The following is a 21,011-nucleotide window of genomic DNA, read 5'->3' as shown; positions in this document are numbered from 1 at the left end:
CTCAAATTTAGAATAAAAGTTTTACGCTTTCATGAGAAGTTTTTTCAGACATTTCAATGTTGAAATGTGTCCCAAAAGCGCAATGAAAACACTTTTTCCATTGTACATGAAGACAGAAGATGAGACCGAGACTATTCTTAGCTTTATACTGAAACATTATTAGTGCCACATTAGACAGCAAACTACAAAGGAATGCAGAATGTTCTAAGGAGGTTTGGAGCGTCCGTCTTCCTTCAGAGAAGTCTCACGGAATGAGATCTCAAGGGATTTTCTGAGGCTCCAAAACAATCTTTGATAGAAAGACGTTCAAAGAGCATATTATACTTTGTCAAATCTTTATAATTATTGCTTTTATTTTGCAAAAAAACTGAAATGGAAACAGATACTGACATGCATTGATTTTTATGACTTAAAAAAATCGGAAAACAATGTAGTTACACTGTTTAATTTGATCTTTAAAAGACAGTTTTTTTTTTTTTTTTTTATCTCACCTTTACTTATTATTGAAGTTAATGTGACAATCCTTCTTTTAGACAAAATTGTCCATTATGAAAAAAATGGAAAGCTGCACTTTACTAACCACTGTGTATGATTCTAGGTTAGCATGTTGTCACCGTGAGGCAGTGCAGTAGCAGAACATTTCATTGAACTGAAAGCTGTGCTTAAAAGTTTGTTATCAAGTGCCTAAATATCACTTTAAGACTTTTCAATATTCTGTTTCAATGACATGTAAATAAATGTTAAAACTGTGAGATAAAAAGAATAAAGAGAAAACATATTTGTTTAAATACGTTTACAGAATTAATATTTGTATTATTTTGATAGGAAATATAAAACAAACAATTATCATTTTGATGCAACCATGTCTTGATTACTAATTCTATACTGGTAAATGACCTCAGTGTATTGTTAAGTTTAATTGTCATAAACCCTGTCACTTCACAGGACTGACATATTCTGACTGATACGATAGATGTTTTAGTTAGCGTAGCATGCTAGCAGCAGGCTGATTACAGTAAAAATTACCATAAACAGCTGTAAATCCACGGTGTGTAAAAACTCACCAGATTATAGTGAAATAGTTATTATGGAGATTCTAAACAATGACCTCAACCATAAGCATTCTTAGTAGGAATAGAGGCTCACAAAGGTGCCAATGAGCATTGAATCGTCAGTTGAAGGAGCCTCACATGTAGACATTGACTTATTGACCACAGCGAGAAACCTGGGGCCAGAAACAGAACCGTGAAAGTCTGAAAGCAGCCTGAAGCTGAACAGCTGGACAGTAACTGTGTTTTTTTCCACTGGCTCCCAGTCAGCCTCAGAATAGACTTTAAAGTTCTGCTGCTGGTGTATAAATGTGTGAATGGGTTTGGTCCAGAATACATTAGTGAAATGTTAGGTCTGATCCGAGCAGCTCTCTCAGATCTATGGACACAGGTCAGATAGTGGAGCCCAGAGTTCACAGCAAACATGGTGAGTCTGCTTTTAGTTGTTATGCTGCAAAGAAGTGGAACAAACTGCCAGCAAAGGATTATTTTACTCTAGTGCATATGAGTTATAATCATTTTACTGTTGGATTCATGTTTTTACGGCTGATTTAAAACTGTTTAACGTTTTCTGTTGCACCATTTATTAATGTAAAGCACAATGAATTGCCTTGCGTGACACACACAAATATAGAAAGTATTTGTGTTCGTCTTCCCAGTGTGTTTTATGATTAATCCACTAGGAATGTCAGATCTGGGGCTCTCTGCTTCCTGCCTCTTGGTGGGTGAGGATTAAGAAGCTCTTTGGTTGTTGAAGTTTGTCAACCTCTGGTTTAAGACCATGACTTAATCTCTGCAGTATATGGTAGTTCTGCATCACTGTAGTGCTGTAGTTTACACAGTTCTGTGACTCTGTAGTCGATTTGTAGTAAAAAGCAATAAATCTCACCTGTGCTGTCTGTGATATAAACACAATCTAAAGAGGAAATGTGCAGCAGCAGCATGGGAACCAGTAATCCACAGAGACCAGGATCCATCCTCAGAGATAGACATCGACACACTGCAGAGAGCAGCAGAGACACAGCTCCAACCTCAGTGTCTCCGCCCTCTGCTCACAGCATTCCTGGTCCCAAAGCTCAGATGGTTTTCATCGAACGAACCATTACCTCGGCAACAACACAGACACACACAGACACAGACACAGACACATACTTGTAGTACATCTTGCCACATACAACACAAAGAGACAATTACAGAAAAAACTGCCATAGACCATAGACAGTATTTACAAATCTTATACGGTAAAATACAGTAAGTGTGTGTGTGGGGGGCGTGTGTGTATGCGTTTGTGATATTATAATAACTATAATAATGGTGTTGTGCTATTACAATGAGGGAGGAAAATAGTCAAACGTGTGGGGGAAAGGAACTATATATATAGAGAAGAGAGGGAAATTAAATTAAAAAACAGAAAGAAAAAAAATAAATAATAAATTTAAATAAACTCTTAAGGAAGGGGGGACAGTGATTTCAACCTGGGGAGTGGCACCCAGGCAAAGTGAGTGGGACCCCACCCCCCCTTTATACCTCCTTTTCCTTTGCCTTTTTTTTCTCTCTTAAGTTTAATTTCAATTGTATTTATTTCTTTTTCCTCATCCCTCCCTGTCCAGGTATCTCTCTCAGCTCTGCTGCCTCCAGACCTCACAGGAGTAGTTACATTACACAAATGTGGTGGAAAAAAAACAATGTAGACCGATATTACAGACCAATAACATCGGTCGGCCAATAATATAACCTACCTCTCAAGTATCTATAATACTTCCTGTGCTTTGGTTGTTTAAATCGTTTCAAAGGATTGACTTTAAAGGAGATTAAAAACATTTACAAATGATCAAATTCATGTCTCTGCTGCTTCTTTATTCTAAAAGTTGATAGAAATTAATAATCATGAAACAAACACACAGAGAGAGTTTGAGACATTTTGTAAAAGTTTGATTTATTTATCTTTAGGCAGTAAAAGACATTAATGCCATGTCAGCATAAACAGACCTCAGCAGAGACGTGCATGGAAGAGTTGGTGTTCGTGCTCAGAGGATTGTTATCTGCTCCTCTTCCTCTGTCTGCTCTGAGTCTGGAGTCTGGAAGACAACAAAAAAACATTTTAGTCCAGCAGAGCAGTGTTTCTTAAATGGGGGTACGCAATGGCACTATAGGGGGTACTTGAGAGAGAGAGAAAGAGGGAAATTAATAATACATTTTATTTGAATAGCACTTTTTCAGAGCTCAAAGACGCTTACATTAACAAATGAAAGCAGAAAATTGACCAAAAATAAGAGGTTTTATAATGATTATTTTTTAGTTAAAAATAATAATCATACTAAATATTACCAACAACAAAAACACAAAACAAGAGACAAATTACATATACTGAATAATAATAATTAAAAAACAAACAGACGAACAACAACAAAAACACATGCGCTAAGAAAGAAAAATACTTACTGTTACAAGCAACATACAAAATGACAACAAAGACACAATAAATGAGCGAAAAATACACACGATCACTACAAAATACAGAAGAATAACATACTAAACATACTAAATGACATAAAAAACAACCAAATGACACCAAAAACACACACACATCGAATAATTTAAATAATACCAACAACACACAAAACAAGAGAAACAATATACTGAATAATTCAACAAAATACGAAAAATGACACTAAAACACAAAATGATCTTGATTTGAACATGAACTGAAAATACAAAGGTCAGTCTTGGTCCCACAACAGGAGGGAGATGACCAGAAATGATGAAAACTATAGAAATAAATCTATTCAGGAGCCACTAAATACTGTTTCATTCACTTATTTACAAAATGAGATTCTTTAGAATGTGTTTTGTCACTCATTCAGTCCATCATTATGATCTATAGTTGTTTTTTTTACACAATTCTAAGCAAAAGGCAGTTGGACAAAAGGACTGAATTAAGACTGTTATGAATTAATCTTGATTCATCTAAAGTAATCTGATAACAATATTTGACATGAGAAGCTAAATTTTTTCCAATTCAAATTTATTTTTGTAAACTGTCTATAACAGATGTGTTTTTGTGTATTAAAATAAAAAAAACAGCACTTAGTGCAGAACATTCCAGAGAAGTGGAAACTGAACAGTGCAAAAATATTTAGTATATCTGTGGCATGAAATAAACAGAGTAACTGATGAAGCTGATTCATTTAGTTTGGAATAGTCTTTCTACATAGCAGTAGATAAGTTGGGTCTGGAGCAGCGATTGGTGATCGACAAACTCTTTCTATCACTATTTGTACACAACTGGGCTTTTGTTTTCCATCCCGATGTTTTTATTAACTAAAATTAAAGCCCACAAAGCACAGGAACGATTATTATGGGTTTGCTGGGAACTCGTAAAATGAGAAAGATTTCGTGGGGAAAAAAAGTCATTAATTGCGTTATTTTTTTTGTGCGTTATTTTTCTGTAATAATGAATCGAAATTAACACATTAAAGTCCCAGCCCTAGTCCAGACACATCCTAAACATGTTACAAGTGTGTGTGTGTCCTCACCAGAAAGAGCAGCGAGTGGTGGATGATGAATTCCCTGCTGAGAGAGATCAAATCCTGATTCAGACCCTGAAAAAGAGACGGCACCAAAACAATCGCCAGGTTTTGTGCCGACATCTTGTTCACCGGAGAGAACACCTGGATCCTACGGCACAGAGGAGAACAGCATGAATATGGCTATTGGCGTCTTACAGTGTGTGTATACTGTGGGTGTGTGTGTGGGTGTTTTACATGTAAAAGTGTCCAAACAAAGCATTCAGGGTTGCTCTGTTGTTCTCAGGCAGTTTCCGTAGTAACCGTTTGTATTCTTTGAACCTGCTCTGTTCATCTGAAATGGCTGAGAGACAAACATCCTGTCAGTCTGAATAAGGTCTGATGACCAGAGCCCTCATTTATAAAACTTGCTTAGGATAAAAAAACAGGGCTTGAAGGAGGTGTCCGCCACTTCCCAAGCAAAGGTTGTGATTTATAAAAAAATAAACGTAACGTGAGAATGTGTGCACTGGTGCGCTAACCTGGTGCACGGACACTTTGGAGTCGTGGGGAAAACGATGGTGCTGAGGGTGAGGTGGTGAATTGAAGCCAGATTCAAATCATACATTTAATGTGCTCACACAGGGCCAGCTTTAGGTCATTCTGGATAATTGTGAAAGGTATACATGAATTTATTTAGATAATAAGTTACATTGCAGGCAACAGCCTTGCTAACATTAAACTTATATTTTAAGTTATAAGTTAGGGCTTCTAACTTTTTCACCTCCCATGCATTCTTGGTGTTTCTGTTTCATATATTCTCTTGTTTTCATGACGCTTCCATCTTGTCTCTCTCTTTCTCTCTAAATATTAATATTTAATTAAAGGTAGGGTAGGTGAATCTCAAAAACTAGCATGATTTTGAATGTAGCCTCCCCGATGGCTCCGCCTTTACCCCCTTCCCCCCTCCCCTCTGTGCTCCGTCTCACTCACATGCATGCGCACAGCTGCTGCAGAAGAGGAGCTCAGCTCATTGCTTTTACTGAAACTTTGTTGTCTCATGTTGCATTTAGTAGTAAGTAAACAATAAACTTTACCATTATATATGTTAAAAAATGTGACCAAAAACTCTGTTTTAACTCTGTCAGCAGTGACGCACTTTCAGTTTGAGTTTGTGCATGCGAGGGATTGAGAACGAGTAGGGAGACAGGGAGACGTGATTGGTTAAAAAAAAAAAAAGGTTTGTTTTTTTCCATTGGTCCAAGTTATTACAGGTTTACAGCTGCTATTGACATATTTTCTTTGTTCCTTTCTCAGAGCACATGAGATCTTAATTTCTGTCAGGACATAAAGACAATTTCAACCAAAAACTAAAAAAGTGTATCTGGAGAAAATCACCTACCCTCACTTTAAGAGAAGATATGTGCAGTGATTGTGAAAGGTGTGTTTCACGTTTATTATACCTTTTAAAATTGTTATTATTATTTTGTTTTTAGGGGGTGACCCTCCAGCAGATGGTGCCGTAGGCGGCCACCTGTGTTGCCTAGCGGCACTTCTCAAAGTTATAGATTCACATAATCATACAGCGAGTGAAAATGAATGCATGTACCGGTACGTAAAATGTAAATACAATCGTACAAACTTGGAGCATGGTGGCATCAACACATGATCCATGTATCCTGACACAGCAGTGTCTGAGCGTTCACAACAGGCTGCAGTGTTGAAAGCCATGTGACGCGCTGCACCTGCACCAACCTGCGGAGGAGGTAAGCTGTGCCCGCGCTCGTGCACGCTCTGTTGTGGACCCACAACTACCCAGTGCAGTGTGGGCTCAGGTTTGCGCTGGAGCAGAAATACTCTGATGGTGCATCTCAGTTGGTGACAAAAGTGAAAAGAAGCACTGAGTCCATTTTCACCTCTGTTTCATTTCACACTGTTTTCAGCAGTGACGACTACTGTAAATAACTTTTTTCTGTCCTTCATACCCCACTAACATCATCTCCTCATTTTGAAATTCCTATTCACTTCCTTGCTTGTTACTTCTGCCACGAACGATGGTATAATCCCATTGGTCAACAGCTTGTTTTAATGCAAAAACCTCCCTTGACCATTTATGGTAGAATGTGGGCGTGTCGAGGGCGACATATGAAGTGAATTCACCTGCACCAACTTCTAGCTGGGCTATGATTTAAGAAGGGAAAAGCACGTGCAGGTGAGCTACGCATGGTTTTATAAGCATTTTTAAATTTTTGACATATGTTCAATTTTAGTGTAAATTCTACTCAACGTTTTATAAATGAGGCGCCTGGACTGTTGTATGTTCACATCTCTGCACATGTGTTCATTACCTGCAGCCTGAATCCATTTTTTTTTTTGACTTGGTGGGATTAGTGCCTCTTGCTGGCGGACATACTGTTTGAGGGCGGAGCCAGCGTCCAGCACACCTTGCTCATCCGGCTCCAGGGGGGCAGTCTTTGGTGATGCCATCAGGGCCTCCACCAGGCGGCTGACTTTGGGAGCGAGACCACAACGCCGGTAAACACCCTCCACCTTCAGACCTGAGAGCCAGCAACAAGTAAAGCTCAGCAATATCACTAAATCATATTATTGATTTGTTTTTGTTTTTTCGAGCAACGACAAGAAAACAAAAAAAACTAAAGGAACAAAAAGAACAAAAAACACAAAAACTGACTAATACTCAGTAACTAAGATATGCAAGAATACAAAGAAAAATACAATGGCAATACATTTCATTCACATTTAAAGGCACTTTAAATGTCACTTTTTCGTGACCAGATCACACGTTTATGAAGTGATTTAAAATTCTGCTTTTGTTGTGAATCCAGGCTGTTCCATGATGTCACTCCACATACAGAAACAGACAAAAACTCTTCCTGGTGCTTCCAATCCTGGGAATCATAATATTTCCAAAGCCCCTGGTACCATGAGTGTGTTGACTGGTAGAAATTTTTTAAACGCTTTAAATAAAATTAACAGAGAATAATATTTCACAAGGTCATGTATTTTCAGTAACTTAGACTGAATAAAAAGATTAGTAGTGTGTGCAAAATATTCAGTCTTATGTATAATTCCTAGAGCTCGTTTCTTTGATAATTGTTTCCCCACATTTCAATACCACTGTGGGCTCTATGACCTGCACAATACAGTACAGACGGGGTAAAACAGTCACATGACCCTTGCACCAATCAGAAGCCTGCAAACATACAGTATAAGTTGTGAGTGAACCGACCGTTTGCTGTGATGTGGGAGATGCAGCGTTCAATGGCAGGAGGCACCGTCCCTTTGTTATCTAACACTGGGTAAAGATGGCCTGAGCTGTGATTGGCTGTGTACGGAGGAGGAGGAGCTGTGCTGTAATTGGCCAGCGCTGTTTGCAGGTGACTAAACCAGGTCTGACAGCTGTACTGAGCCGGGAAACGCACAGACACACTCCTGCAGACAGGAACAACAGTGGAACATGTGTAACATTCCCCGTACATGATTCCAGGAAGCTGCAGGGTTGTTTACCTGTCAACGGTTGCCATGGTGATGATGTTTTCCAATGGTTTCATTTCTGAAACAAGAAAATGTGAAGTCTCACTAATAGAAAACAGGATTGGGGTCACTTATAATTGAAATTGTGTAATTTATAATTAACTACAATTATGTTATAATTTTAATTGTAATTGTAATTTTAAAAATGTGTTGCTGTTGTAATTGTAATTAAGTTTAGATAATTAACTTTGTAATTGTAACTGCCATGAATATTCTATAATAATTGTCAAATATAACTTAAGGCAAAACATGTTATAGTTCATCACATATGTAGTTAACAATGATTAAAATATGTTTCATATCAGGCTTTCATACATTTTACATTAAAAACATTTCATCTAGGGATATAGTGACACAAAAAAGGCTCAGACTCCCACACCAAAAATATTAATAACAATATTTGATTAGGAAGCACAACAAGGTAACCAAGAGATGAGAAACAAATTAGATGATAAATAATATTTTTTTTGTGTATTTTACAGGTAATTTAAAACAAATAATTGAATTTTAGTAATTAAGAACGTAATTGGAATTGATTTTCAGGGGGAAAGTAATAATTGTAATTTTAGTTGTAAATGCCGGTCACCATAATCATAATTGATTTGTAATTGAACATGGAATCCTATTGGACGTTACCATGGTGACTTAGGGCTCCGAGCTCCATCTTCACGCACTGCTGGGAGTGTCTGTGGATGGGATGAATGCTGACTCCCTCTTCCCACAGCAACAACCAGGCATCCAGGTGAGGCGGGCCCCCACCCACATCAACCACAGTGACTTTACTGGCGGCTGAAGCCCCACCCACCTCTGCGTATGACACACCTCCTGGGAGAATCACCTGCAACAAATCACAATTTAGTCATTGGCAGAATGTTTTAACTCTACATAAAATTACAATATGAAATAAAATGAAGAAAACCGTTGAAACATAGGGTGGAGTTGTTTTTACACTATATTTATATTTCTTCTAAAGGTATTTTTCTGTTGAGTGGAAGATGCTGTCAAGGCGCGAGATTAAATATTCCTATTGGGTAGTTAAGGTTAAAGTTAGTGAGGTTTTCTTTTTCTTTAGATATTTTAGTTTATCACACATTTCCAGTCAGTGCCAACAAACTGAGTTTTTTTTAGTTTACAGCTAGTTATGTGAAAGGGGCAGTATCATGAAAAAAAACACTATATAATGGTTTTGCTACAGTGATATACAGTCCTTTAGCCTCATTCAGAGGGCCAAAGTTAAAAAAGTTGTTTCCTCCTTCTCATGTTATTCCCCATTTTGCAAAGTCGGCTCCAAACGGGAGAGTGGGATTTTTCTCACATTATGACAACATAACATAGAAACTCCTCCTCCTAACAATCCTGGCTCCTCCTACCCTTTAAGAATGTGAGCTCCTCCTTCTCAAACTAGCTCACAGGTAAAACAAACAATGCAGGTTGATCCTACAGTTAATATGACACTTAATATCTTTACAGAAAAGATGAAGAGGAGAAGAAAGCGACGTAGCACCTCATGTGAGTGTTTGAAACAGCTGACTCAGCTGATAGTTTACTTTCCTGTGGCGCAGAGTGAGCGGTTACAATCAGTTCCACTTTTAGTACCCGTTACACTGCCTTGTATCGCTTATGGGATGATCTTGACTGGTTTGTGACGCAATGCAACGCAGCGGTTGGACAAAACAATGAACTATTGCTTGACACAAATCTGATTCCACAAAGCAGCGTGTGTGTTCACACCCACTCATGCATATACATGAAGGCCCAAAAAAACAGCCTGTTTTTAGGAGAGCTCAGAAAGTGACTTTTCAGAAGGCTAAAACTCCAGAAAACAGGCGAGTTTGAGAAAATAAACCTCAAATATGATGCTGGGTTTTTTAGAACAAATGGAGATGAGTGAAAAATATCATAATACTGGACCTTTAAGGTAATGATGTGATAAGGTAAGTGTAATAATAATTTGTGGCCTTGGAACAAATGGGGAATAAGTAAATAAAAGTACCTTTAGGATGTGGATGAAGTGATTAAGGAGCGTCTCTCTGTCGTCAGCATTACAGATCAGCTGATCGCTCAGTGTCACCAGCTCAAAGTCCTGAGACGGCCTGTGAACACAGAACAACCAATCAGACGCCTTTGCTCATGGCAGGTAATGGTCTGCCCATCACAGGTGTGTTCTTACTCGTCTCTGAGAAAGATGGACTCCACCTCTCTGAGGTCCAGAACGTCACAGGCAGCAGACGTGTTCTCCAGAGAGAAGAGGAAACGATCTTCATCTAGCTTACCATGAAGCTCCTCCTCTTCCTCCTCACCTGCACAGGATCCCACGCACACACACAAACACACACAAGGTGGTAAGCATAAAAAACACACATAAGTAACACAGAGTTAACAAACACTCGTGATCTCCATTAATTCTTCATACCTGAGGGGGTGGAGTTTCCTCTCTGATCGGCAGAGTGTTGAGGTGGAATATCTTAGAATAATAACAAAGAAAAAGCTGTTTTAAACATAAACTTTCCCAAAATGCTCCAATTGACCAAAAAACGTTGTCTGTAAAGTTTTATTAAAATAAATCAATATTTAGAGGTAGCTCAAAGGCCCTGATATTTCCATGTCAAGCTGAACCAACTTTTCTGTGCTTTAAACATCATAAAGTGTTATTAGGGCTTCATACACATGCCCAAAGTGTTTTTTCATTGATTCCCTCAATCATTAGTTAGAGGGTGATTTGCTCCTTTCTTACTGCAGGGTGAGCCCAAACGCCTCGCTCCAATTTAATGACACGTTCCCACTTTGATGACTAATTTGATGCGGCACTAAGCTGGAGAAACCGCGCCTCCAGGAAGCTCGCTGCCGTGATTGACATGTAAACAGACACGCCCACAAAAGTGAGCGTTTCAGCGTCCTTTGCGCAGTGCTATGTATGTATTTTCTACAGCCTCTATGTACCGGTGAACGCCCCCACGCTCTGTCTCTGAGACACAGTTATAAATCAGCATGAACTCGGATACGGAGTGGGTGGGAGGAGGGCGGGCCGTGCTCTGGCCCTACGTCACCGTGTGGGGAGGAGGATGTCAGTGTCCCGTCTATAGACACGCCCACTCATGAATATGCATATTTAGGCCACAAATCAGCCAGTTTGTGTAGAGTTGCTCAGAAAGTGACTTTTCAGAGGCTGAAACTCTGGAAAACAGGCAAGTTTGGAAAAATAAACCTCAAGTACTATGTTTTAGAGTTCTTAGAACAAATGGAGATGGTGAAAAATAGCATGACATGGGACTTTTAATTGATGTAATTTAGGTGCTATTTGCCAGATGCATTATTGTATAGTCTATCCATATCAGAATAACAGCAATCAAAACTAAAATTGTGCTGTGCTGAGACAAATGTATAAGAAGTTGATAGTAAGTGCAGTGATGAAATTGACAGTAAGCATGTATCAGTGGTGGGTCCTGCATAGCTGAATCAAGCACTGTGGGTGGAGCAGCCCTGAAATGTGGGTGTTCCCATTCAAATCTGGCTTTACGCACATTCTCCGGTGTGCGTAAGTCCTTTTCCTCTTACGTGCTTCTAACCCTGGAATAAGTGCAGCGCCCCCATAAGGTGAAACATTATATTGCACTAGAAATACTAGAATATTAGTTACTGTTCTGCCTGTTATTCAGATTACCTGATTTAGTGTGTGTTTGTTATAGTTAATTAATATTTCATACTTGATAATGAAACCTATTTCTGTTTAGTGATATAACATTATTAGGTTCGTTTAATTAGTTTAAATTCATGCAGCTAAATTTACAAATGTCTTGTGTCTCTCAGTTTCACCCTTTCACCTGTCAATAACCCTGGGCTCAGTCGGTCAACCTGGTGTCCAGAGTCTTGATGTGCGGAAGGTGTTGAGCTTACTGCCTTCGTGTACAGTGTGCATAAGGAAGGCAGGATAGTTACATTTAAAGCCAAACGGACTCGTGCCTCGTGCAGCAGCAGCTGTGATCACTCGGCTGCGGCTGTTGACATACTATGTCCAACATAAAGTCACAGTTTGATCCACTACAGAGTGAAACAAGCTGTCATATGCAGTTGAGGATGGACCACAAACTGTTCCCACACATATTTTAATGAGGCTCAGGTCACTTTAAACTATTTATATTTTAAACTGTGTATTATGGAAGCCAATAGTTCTGTTTCACTGTAAACATCCCTCTGTATTAAAGCAGGACGCTCTGCGGCCGCGTTATTTCCTCATATCTCCAGCATCTAACTCTGTCACGCTTTACAGCAATAATCTGGAAGTCAGAATGAGAATTTTCCAAGTTTTTTTTTTTTCCATTGGACAAGGACCACCTACTGCATGTGTGTGTGTGTGTGTTACCTGTGTACTCATTCATTCGGAGTAGCTCCGTCTGCAGGGCCTGGTTAGCTTTCTCGGCTAACAGGATGGGGGAGGGGCTCTGGGGGTCTGATGGACACACCTGTACAGGTAACAGTGAATGAGGGGGCGTGGTCACATCTAGACCAGAGCATAACTATTGAGGGGTCCCACCTTTGCTCCAGAACAGATCAGAGACATTGTTTCCTCCACGTTATCGCTGCACACCACCTGAAGTAACCTCTGCAACACATCATCATAATTATGTATTTGTACAATATATGAATAAATATATGAATAAATAAATGCAGGGGATTGTTTGTTTTACCATTAACTTAGCAGAAGAAGTTGGTGTTTAAATACTGACCTGCTCCATCATGGAGGGAGACATGCTCAGGGGGTGGACTAGTTTGTAGCGCCCCCTCCTGTATTTATCCTGAATAAACTCTGATCGCTCTTCAGTTGTCGACTCTGGACTGACTTGTTCTGCCGCTGGCACAGCTGGAGCCCACACCTGATTGGCCAGCCAGTTACCATAGCGAATAAACAGCTGGGAGGAGAGATCACCTGGTTATATGGTTCATCCCCCTTCAATGAGTGGTTCAGCCTTCCTCACCTCTAAGGCTGCTTCCTAATACCCACATCAAGTCCTACAGACTTCCACAAAGAGTGGCCTTGGTTTAAGTGCACTTTGGATGTAAAGTGTGTAAGGGAACAAGTGCTGAAAGGGTAGAATTGGAACAGTTTGCGGTTACGTCATCCACCTGAGTCAGGATGTCATCAATCGTGATGCAAAATGGTGCTGATGCAGCTGCGCTGGCAATGTATTTTAACGTAATACATATAAAAAAAATTAAATAATTCTACTTATACTTAAAAATATTTGTTTTTCTATTATTGCTGCCAACGGGGTTTATTGTGAGAATTTGTCCGCCATCAATTTTTTTTTTAATTGGAACATCCCACGACAAAAGGACTTATGGTTATTCCCTTCATCAATGTCCGCTTGCATGCACACTTCACAGAAGTGTACATTATGAGTGCACAGTGGGCGGAGCTAAGTCCTTACAATTGGGAAGCCCTATGCACTCGCACCCTTCAGCTGGAGCGTGCAACAGAGGGGCGCGAGTGTGGGTATTGAGATCAACCTGTAAGTGGTTCAAGCTCCCTCCCCCCTCACCTTTATGAGTGGTTTAGCCCCTCCCCCTCACCTCTATGAGTGGTTCAGTCCACACCTTGCTGTCCATCGTCAGACTTCGTACCTTGGACAGGTTGCAGCTGAGCGTCCGGTGCTGACCTGAGAGCAGAGGGGGTGTGGCCTTTATCCTCCGGTTGAAAAGAACAACATGATGTCAGTGTCTACCTGCACACTCATGACAGATGACCAGAAGCAGGTTGACTGACGCCCACTCAGGATTGGTCGCACCGCAGTCCCCGCACATGGTGTTATGGGCGTTCTCTCTGAGACGTAGCGACACCTTGCTACAGGAAAGAGCACTGGTGATAGTGGAGGACAGACGCTCCAACCAGATGGACATTTCCTTTGATGAATCAAAGGACAGGCTGTGGGCAAGAGGAGAGGGGGCAGAATGACCACCAAGAACTCCAATGAGACACTAAACATTAGTACACACAGGTGTACCGGTAAATAGATGGGTGTACTGTACTGGTGTATAGATGGGTATACTGGTTTATAGATAGGTGTACTGTTGTACAGATGGGTGTACAGATATTGGTGTATTGATGGGTGCACTGGTGTATAGATGGTTGTACTGGTGTAAGAAGGGTGTACAGATGGGTTTACTGATGTACAGATGGGTGTACTGGTGTACAGAAGGGTGCACTGGTGTACAGTTGGTTGTACTAGTGTACAGATGGATCCAATGAGGTATAGATGGGTGTACTGGTGTAAAGATGGGTGTACTGGTGTACAGATGGATATACAGATGGGTGTACAGATGGTTCCACTGGTGTAAAGAAGGGTGTATTGGTGTACAGATGGGATTACTGGTGTATAGATAGGTGTATAGATGGTTATACTGGTGTACAGATGGGTGTACAGATATTGGTGTATTGATGGGTGCACTGGTGTACAGATGGGTGTACACTGTAGATGGGTGTACTGGTGTAAAGAAGGGTGTACTGGTGTATAGATGGGTGTACTGGTGTACAGATATTGGTGTATTGATGGGCGCACTGGTGTACAGATGCGTGTACTGGTGTATACTGTAGATGGGTGTACTGGTGTAAAGTAGGGTGTACTGGTGTACAGATAAGTGTCCTGGTGAGCACCTGAGAATACGGTGAGGTGTGATGAGGTTCATGGAGTGTTTCCCAGTGCTTTTGACTGTAGCAATATTAAGGATGATTCTATAGGAGGCCACGCCCAGTTGGAAGCTGTCCTTGTTGGGGTAAACCCAGACGTCATGACCAAAAAGGGCAGCATAGACACGACTCCGGGGGTCCTTTATGGTTATTGGTCCATGCAGCTCTGAGGATTGGGGACTTGCTACCCCCCGACAGGCGAGAAGAGATGTGAGCCAAGCCTCGCTAACCTCTGAAAGAAGGAACATTGATTGACCTTTAACCTTCACCAGAATCAGACAGAACCAGAGCAGCTCCTACCTTCACTGTGGGCCATGAAGTCATAATGTTTCTTTTTGAAGTAAACTGAGAACCTGCCATTGTCCTGTTTTTTCACTTTTGTTATACTTGAGACATGAAACAGAACCTCACTGATCTGGTCCTGAAATCAAACATATCCATTACTTAGACAGACAGACAAACGAACAGACAGACAGACAGACAGACAGACAGACAGACAGACAAACAAATAGGCGATCGTCCTCTTACTGTGCGTTTTTTCCACAGACACATCAGCTGCCCATCCAACGTTGCCCATAAAACACTGTGTCTGTTCCAAACAGAAGGCAAGACAAATTTATTTGTATAGCGCATTTCATACACAAGGCAACTCAATGTGCTTTACATGATAAAACATTCAACTGTTTAAAATCAATAAGAACATTTAAAATCATCAGTAAAATCAATTCAAATCATCAACAAACACATTACATCAACAACATGACCAAAAATCTGTCTCTCAATCATACGCAGTAAAAAGTTCCTTTAACTTTGATTTAAAAATGTTCACATCAGATCTGAGAGACCTGCTGGGTTCATACCTGACTAATATCTCACTGATGTATTCTGGACCAAACCCATTCACAAACCACATTAGTTAGACCAGTGTTTCTCAAATAGGGCTATGCAATGGCATTACAGGGAGTACTTGAGAGAGTGGGAAATTAACAAATCAAAGCATTAAAACATATGGGGTTTTGTATTGTTTATTTTAGTTTAAAATGATCATCACAAATCACAAAATGACAAAAACACACAAAATAAGAGAAAAATATACTGAATAATAAAAAGAACAGACAAACAAGAAAATGCACAAAATGACACCAAACACACACACACTAAGAGAGAAGAATACTTTTCCATTACCAGCAACACACAGCATAACAACAAAAACACACTAAATGAGAGAAATACAGTATATACTACAAAATACACAAAAATAACAGAAAAACATACAAAACGACATAAACAACCAAACACCAAAAACAGTGAGAGACAATAATTTCAATTATACAAACAACACACAAAAACGACTACAAAAACACACAAAATAAGATAAAATATACTGAATAATAATAATAATAAAAAAACAAAATATACAAATGACACAAAAGCACACACACTTGGATTCAAAAGTATGAGAAAGAGGGTACCAGAGCCAAAAAAGTTTGAGAACCACTGATTTAAACTCAGCCTTAAGTTGAAACCACACCCACTTTCTCACCTGAAGCCCTTCCACATATCCAACCAGCTGGCTCGGACCATGGCGCTCCGAGGAGTACTCGCCTTCTTACCGCCTTTTTTTCTCGACACTTTGATAGTTGCGGCCCTAATAAACAAACAACAACAAAAAAAAGGGGGGGTGCGATGTGATTGGTTAATAGGTCTTGTGACTCATTGACACTGTGCTGTAACCTAAACTCAATAGCCATATTTTTGGATTAAAAAAAGATATACACAAACCATCCCATGTCTAACATTCATTCAAAAATCAGGATGTTATTTTATTTTGCCTTTGGACTAGTTGAATCACATTTCTGTATTTACTCATAAATAATGTAAGAGAAGACAGGTTTTCTTTCAGATTTCTAAATTTTGGAGCTTCTAATCTGTATGTGGCTTTGATGCATCCATGTACAGTGTATGAACACGTGTTAGCCTATATTTGGTACAGATGTTCAAATTATCAATAGGAACAAGGCAAAATGCGATCTTGGCAAAAGTTAGAAAACTAATTTTATACCATTATATTGTGAACCACCCTAATGGGGTTCCCCTTTGCCACACCCGCCTTCACCCATTGTACTTTCCCTTTTCCACTGGATTATATTGCAATGATGTCATTAAGGATCAAGCTTATCATTCAGCTTTTAAACAACTAGGTTAACAATAGACAGGTTCAAAACAATGTGTGATGGAATGAGAAGTGTGTGTAAACCTGTCCAGACTGGTGTGATGTTAACATCATAAAGGACATGTTTCACGTCAAGGCTATCATAGGAATGCTTTGAGAATGTCGTCAAACTGGTGATAGTTTACCTTTATTTTTAAATATACTACATACACAAAATGTGTTTTCTGCTTTTAAACCTTCCCCGAGGAGCAGTGAGCAACCACAGAGTAGGAGTTAGAGTTAGAAGGAATGCTCAAGGATCCACAATGATGGTCTGCAGTGGATTAAAGCCTGCTTCCTTTAGCTGCAGCAGAACAAGAAATCGACTGCCTGTGAATTCAAACAGGCACTGACGATCAACAAATGATCTTTAATCAGTTGAGACGTTTATTGGTTTATTCTACAGATGAGAAAATGAAACTTATAGATACAGGCGAGAAACTCTGAACATGAACAGGAATTCTTTCAAGGCATTGACCTTAAATCCAGGCTCGCGATCTTAACCAATGATAGGACAAAAGAGAATGGCCACCTTTACATGATGTAACAGTCACTTTTGAGAGTATTACGCTCTTTTATTTGGTATGATCAATAGGTTGGCGGCAGTAGCTCAGTCCGTGGCGAACCGGAGGGTTGCTGGTTCAAGTCCCCCAACACTGCTCTGCAACATTGTTAATCCCAAACATATCGACCCCGTCGTTCCTTTGGAATAAATCAACTATGTGCACTTTCTCCATACAGTATATCCTGCTCCCAGACATTCAGCTTAGCTTGAATAAGCTGAATCGACCGTCTGCATAGACACAAAGAGCCATAATAACAATAGGTCACTCTTCTTTGTTTACTCTTTCTCTTCTTCTCTTACTTTTATGTCGTGGACATCGGCCATGAGTACTCGGACCGATGTGCTCTTTTATTGTCATGAGTGGTGAAGCTGGTACTTCTATTTTAGAATAAATAAGAACTGTGTGGAAATATACAAGTCTTGCTCATTTTGCTATCCAGCAGCACACAACCACGGCAAGACACTTCTCCACCATCACCACTGCACGTTATAATGAGAGCTTTAATTCCCCTTTAATTATGAATAAAAATTAAATCCTCTTTAAACTGACCATGTAAAAACCTAATTCCGAATAGAAATGGCCATTCTGAATCAAACTTAAATCAAAATTAAGTGGCTGGTTGATTCTGATTTACTTTCCGAGTGGAATAATTCCTCGATATTGTATACATTTAATTCTGCTTTGAATTAATTCTGGACGTTCTGCGTCCAGTCTCGATGATGTGCTGGTGACGATATAATCCAGGATTGACGCCTAAAAGCGAGCACTGCACTGGAGCCGAGACTATTTATTTAACCTTAGAAGATATGGATATAATGAAAAGAGTGGATGGACGGAAGCATAAACGTGTACATTAACTGACATATTACACACACGGACATCATTAAATGAAACAGGCTTCATCGGGGGACATGAATCTCTGCACCAGGCCAAATAGATTCTCAAATGACGCGTGGATCGTCCAAAAGTTTTCCTTCTACTTCAAATCCTGTATAGTGGAGGCAGAGCAGCCGTTGCATTAACAGCTAGTTTTGATTGGTCGTCTGCCTCCCTTATTCAGTACTCTTTCTCCCTTCTCCTCCTCAGCAGGCAAAAGTGAAACAGTATTAAAATATAATTCCTGTATTTTTCAATGTCTGCCTGTCTGATAGGTCATGACGATCTGTTACTTTGGTTTGAACACTCACACATTGTGGATAAGACCTCAAGTTCACTGCAAAGCTGAGGAGAACTAGACTGTCATGTGATATAGAGTATGGCTAGATCATGTTTGTACCAGCCTCTCATGAGTTTGGTGCAAGGAGGGGTTTGCTTGCTTTCGCACAAGCAGACGTAGATAGAGACAGAGACGTACAGAGATATAGAGACAAACATAGACAGACAGAGACATAAGTTTCTTCCTCCGTTCACCTGAGCATGGGCTTAGTCTACTAAACTTTGCTTGTGAATAAACCACATTGAAAATACTACTCTAGTCATCTGTCCTCGGGTGTGTTCAATTAAAAGAAGGTGGAGAAAAAGCTTATAGTATGTTGTTGTTGAGCTGCTGCTTCAAAACTACAATCAAAATAAAAGTGAAAATAGTATTTATTATGTGGTCTTCTATGTTTTCATCAAAAAGAAAAAAAATTGTGGTGTTTTTTTCCCCCCGATAGACATGATATCTGTCCAATCAGAACCCTTCCTAACCCCCAGACCTAAAGCAGAATCAAATAAAGTTGAATAAACGTGTTTTCCATGTAAACCTCATTTCGGAATGCAGTATACTTTTTTCCAAATTATTTAATTCCAAATAATAATTTTAGAATTTAAAAACAACATGTAACCATGGCCAATCGAAACAAAGATTTTCTCCTTGACTTCCTTTTTTCTTGAAAACCAGCGATGGCATTTAAAGCATTCATTTAAAATCTTTAAATGAACCACATCACTACAAAAATGCTCAAATCACATCACACATTTATGTCTTTGAAAGTAATACCAGAGTAATTTATTTAGTGTTCAATTCATACAATTTCAACACTGGTTGCACATGAGTTGAACAAAAGCTTTTTCTGTGTATTCATGTCTGGTTGGCTCTGTGTGTGTGTAGCATTAACATCTACTTATGAATTTACGTGTTCAGTGTTTGCGGAGGAATTTTTCAGAAGTTTGAAACCTGTTTTTAAATGACTATACATCTGCATTTGCACTGTGTGTCAATATGACAGAATAGTTTCACAAGTTCTAAAATTATTCAGCTCCAATATTTTTACAGAGTTTGATGTTTCTTTTTTTTATATCTTCATTTATTTATTACATACAAAGTAAAGGGGGAAATGTTTTAATAGTTGATGTGACGTAATTAATTCATTTAAATTCAACTTTATCCATATAGCGCAAATTAGTCGTCTTGCAGCGCAAACAAAATATAAAACTCCCTTTTAATGGAAATAAATCTCCAGCAACACCGGGCTCGTAAACTGTGTTTACCTTGGAACCTTCTGTTTCATGGGCTGTCCAGATTTGCCGGCGGGAGGGGCCGGGGCCGGCCGAGTAGGCACCAAACCATTTGATGGACCTGATGAGATGCTGTAAGCAGATCATTGGTTGAAACATGCAGCAGAGGAGGTCACATGATGACTATCAGGTACATACCTGTCTTCTGCTATTGCTTCCTTTTGTTCTTGGAGACCAATGGGCTGACCGACTCCTGTATCTTCCTCTTCATTGGAGGACTCAGAATCTGCTTCTTTTTGATTGGTCCAACAAGACAACACAGTAACGTAAGAATCCTGATCTTTATGGTTCGATTATGTTAAATCTGGAACCAGTTAAATGAAGCGTTATTAAAAAACGAACAAATTCAATCTCGTGTGTCGAACTAAAGGCCCGGTGCAGAAAGTGAAAATGACAGAGAAAACATGAACCATTGACTAAATTACCAAATCATTTTTTTCTTCCAAAACCCTGCAATTCTTCTCAAATTATTCCACAAAATCTTCCCAAATGAAATGAAAATTGGTTAAAAAAATTAATACATTAAAGGACATTTAAAGATTAACTAAACCCCAAAACCACTTTTTTCTGCTAAATACATATGTATTTGGTTATTAGGTCATACTATTGATTGATCCTGGCCCAACTCTCAACATTTTAGTCAAAGTATTTAAATTTTGCGTATTTTGTTATAAAATGTCAGGGTGACTGCCCTCTATGGGTTGAAACGCTTTTACAATTGATTTTTGCTATTGGCTGAGAACAAGATCATGTCATATTTTGGAACCATCTTGCATGACACTATTAGCCCCTCCCCTTTTATAAAAACCTAGCACCAGGGGCAGACTGGGGGGATGGGGGGGTGTCATTGACAGACCGGTCCACTTCATGTGCAGTGTGGGGAGCCAGCCAGACAGCCGGCAATACGAGTTTAATGTCCCTGGATGAAAAAAAAAAAAACTA

General features: G+C 39.5%; 2 protein-coding genes across 7 annotated transcripts in view; both read right to left on the bottom strand.

The window, feature by feature from the left end:
- LOC114475471 (A disintegrin and metalloproteinase with thrombospondin motifs 2-like) overlaps positions 1 to 2,085 on the bottom strand; it is a 28,814-nt gene extending 26,729 nt beyond the window's left edge. The window contains exon 1 of the mRNA XM_028466303.1: positions 1,939 to 2,085. Coding sequence (XP_028322104.1) covers positions 1,939 to 2,026 — 88 coding nt within the window. The 5' untranslated portion in view covers positions 2,027 to 2,085. The remainder of the gene's footprint in view (positions 1 to 1,938) is intronic.
- Positions 2,086 to 2,964: 879 nt separating this feature from the next.
- Positions 2,965 to 21,011, bottom strand: part of LOC114475474 (arf-GAP with Rho-GAP domain, ANK repeat and PH domain-containing protein 1) — a 52,014-nt gene continuing 33,967 nt past the window's right edge. For 4 of the 6 annotated variants that reach the window (XM_028466311.1, XM_028466312.1, XM_028466314.1 and 1 more), the window contains 21 exons: positions 20,208 to 20,301; positions 20,043 to 20,141; positions 16,336 to 16,440; positions 15,321 to 15,381; positions 15,093 to 15,213; positions 14,760 to 15,024; positions 13,831 to 14,030; positions 13,679 to 13,764; positions 12,835 to 13,017; positions 12,642 to 12,710; positions 12,471 to 12,570; positions 10,524 to 10,574; positions 10,281 to 10,410; positions 10,104 to 10,203; positions 8,747 to 8,948; positions 8,084 to 8,129; positions 7,806 to 8,008; positions 6,904 to 7,113; positions 4,814 to 4,919; positions 4,586 to 4,727; positions 2,965 to 3,127 (listed from right to left, as the gene is read on the bottom strand). In XM_028466311.1, the coding sequence (XP_028322112.1) occupies positions 3,077 to 3,127; positions 4,586 to 4,727; positions 4,814 to 4,919; positions 6,904 to 7,113; positions 7,806 to 8,008; positions 8,084 to 8,129; positions 8,747 to 8,948; positions 10,104 to 10,203; positions 10,281 to 10,410; positions 10,524 to 10,574; positions 12,471 to 12,570; positions 12,642 to 12,710; positions 12,835 to 13,017; positions 13,679 to 13,764; positions 13,831 to 14,030; positions 14,760 to 15,024; positions 15,093 to 15,213; positions 15,321 to 15,381; positions 16,336 to 16,440; positions 20,043 to 20,141; positions 20,208 to 20,301 (2,624 nt within the window). In that variant the 3' untranslated portion in view covers positions 2,965 to 3,076. The remainder of the gene's footprint in view (positions 3,128 to 4,585; positions 4,728 to 4,813; positions 4,920 to 6,903; positions 7,114 to 7,805; positions 8,009 to 8,083; positions 8,130 to 8,746; positions 8,949 to 10,103; positions 10,204 to 10,280; positions 10,411 to 10,523; positions 10,575 to 12,470; positions 12,571 to 12,641; positions 12,711 to 12,834; positions 13,018 to 13,678; positions 13,765 to 13,830; positions 14,031 to 14,759; positions 15,025 to 15,092; positions 15,214 to 15,320; positions 15,382 to 16,335; positions 16,441 to 20,042; positions 20,142 to 20,207; positions 20,302 to 21,011) is intronic. The other 2 variants (XM_028466315.1, XM_028466313.1) reach the window with 1 other exon arrangement.

Source organism: Gouania willdenowi, chromosome 14 (assembly GCF_900634775.1).
Source record: "Gouania willdenowi chromosome 14, fGouWil2.1, whole genome shotgun sequence".
Lineage (NCBI taxonomy): Eukaryota > Metazoa > Chordata > Actinopteri > Blenniiformes > Gobiesocidae > Gouania > Gouania willdenowi.
Note: the sequence above shows the minus strand (reverse complement) of the source record. Positions and strands in the feature narration are given on the sequence as shown.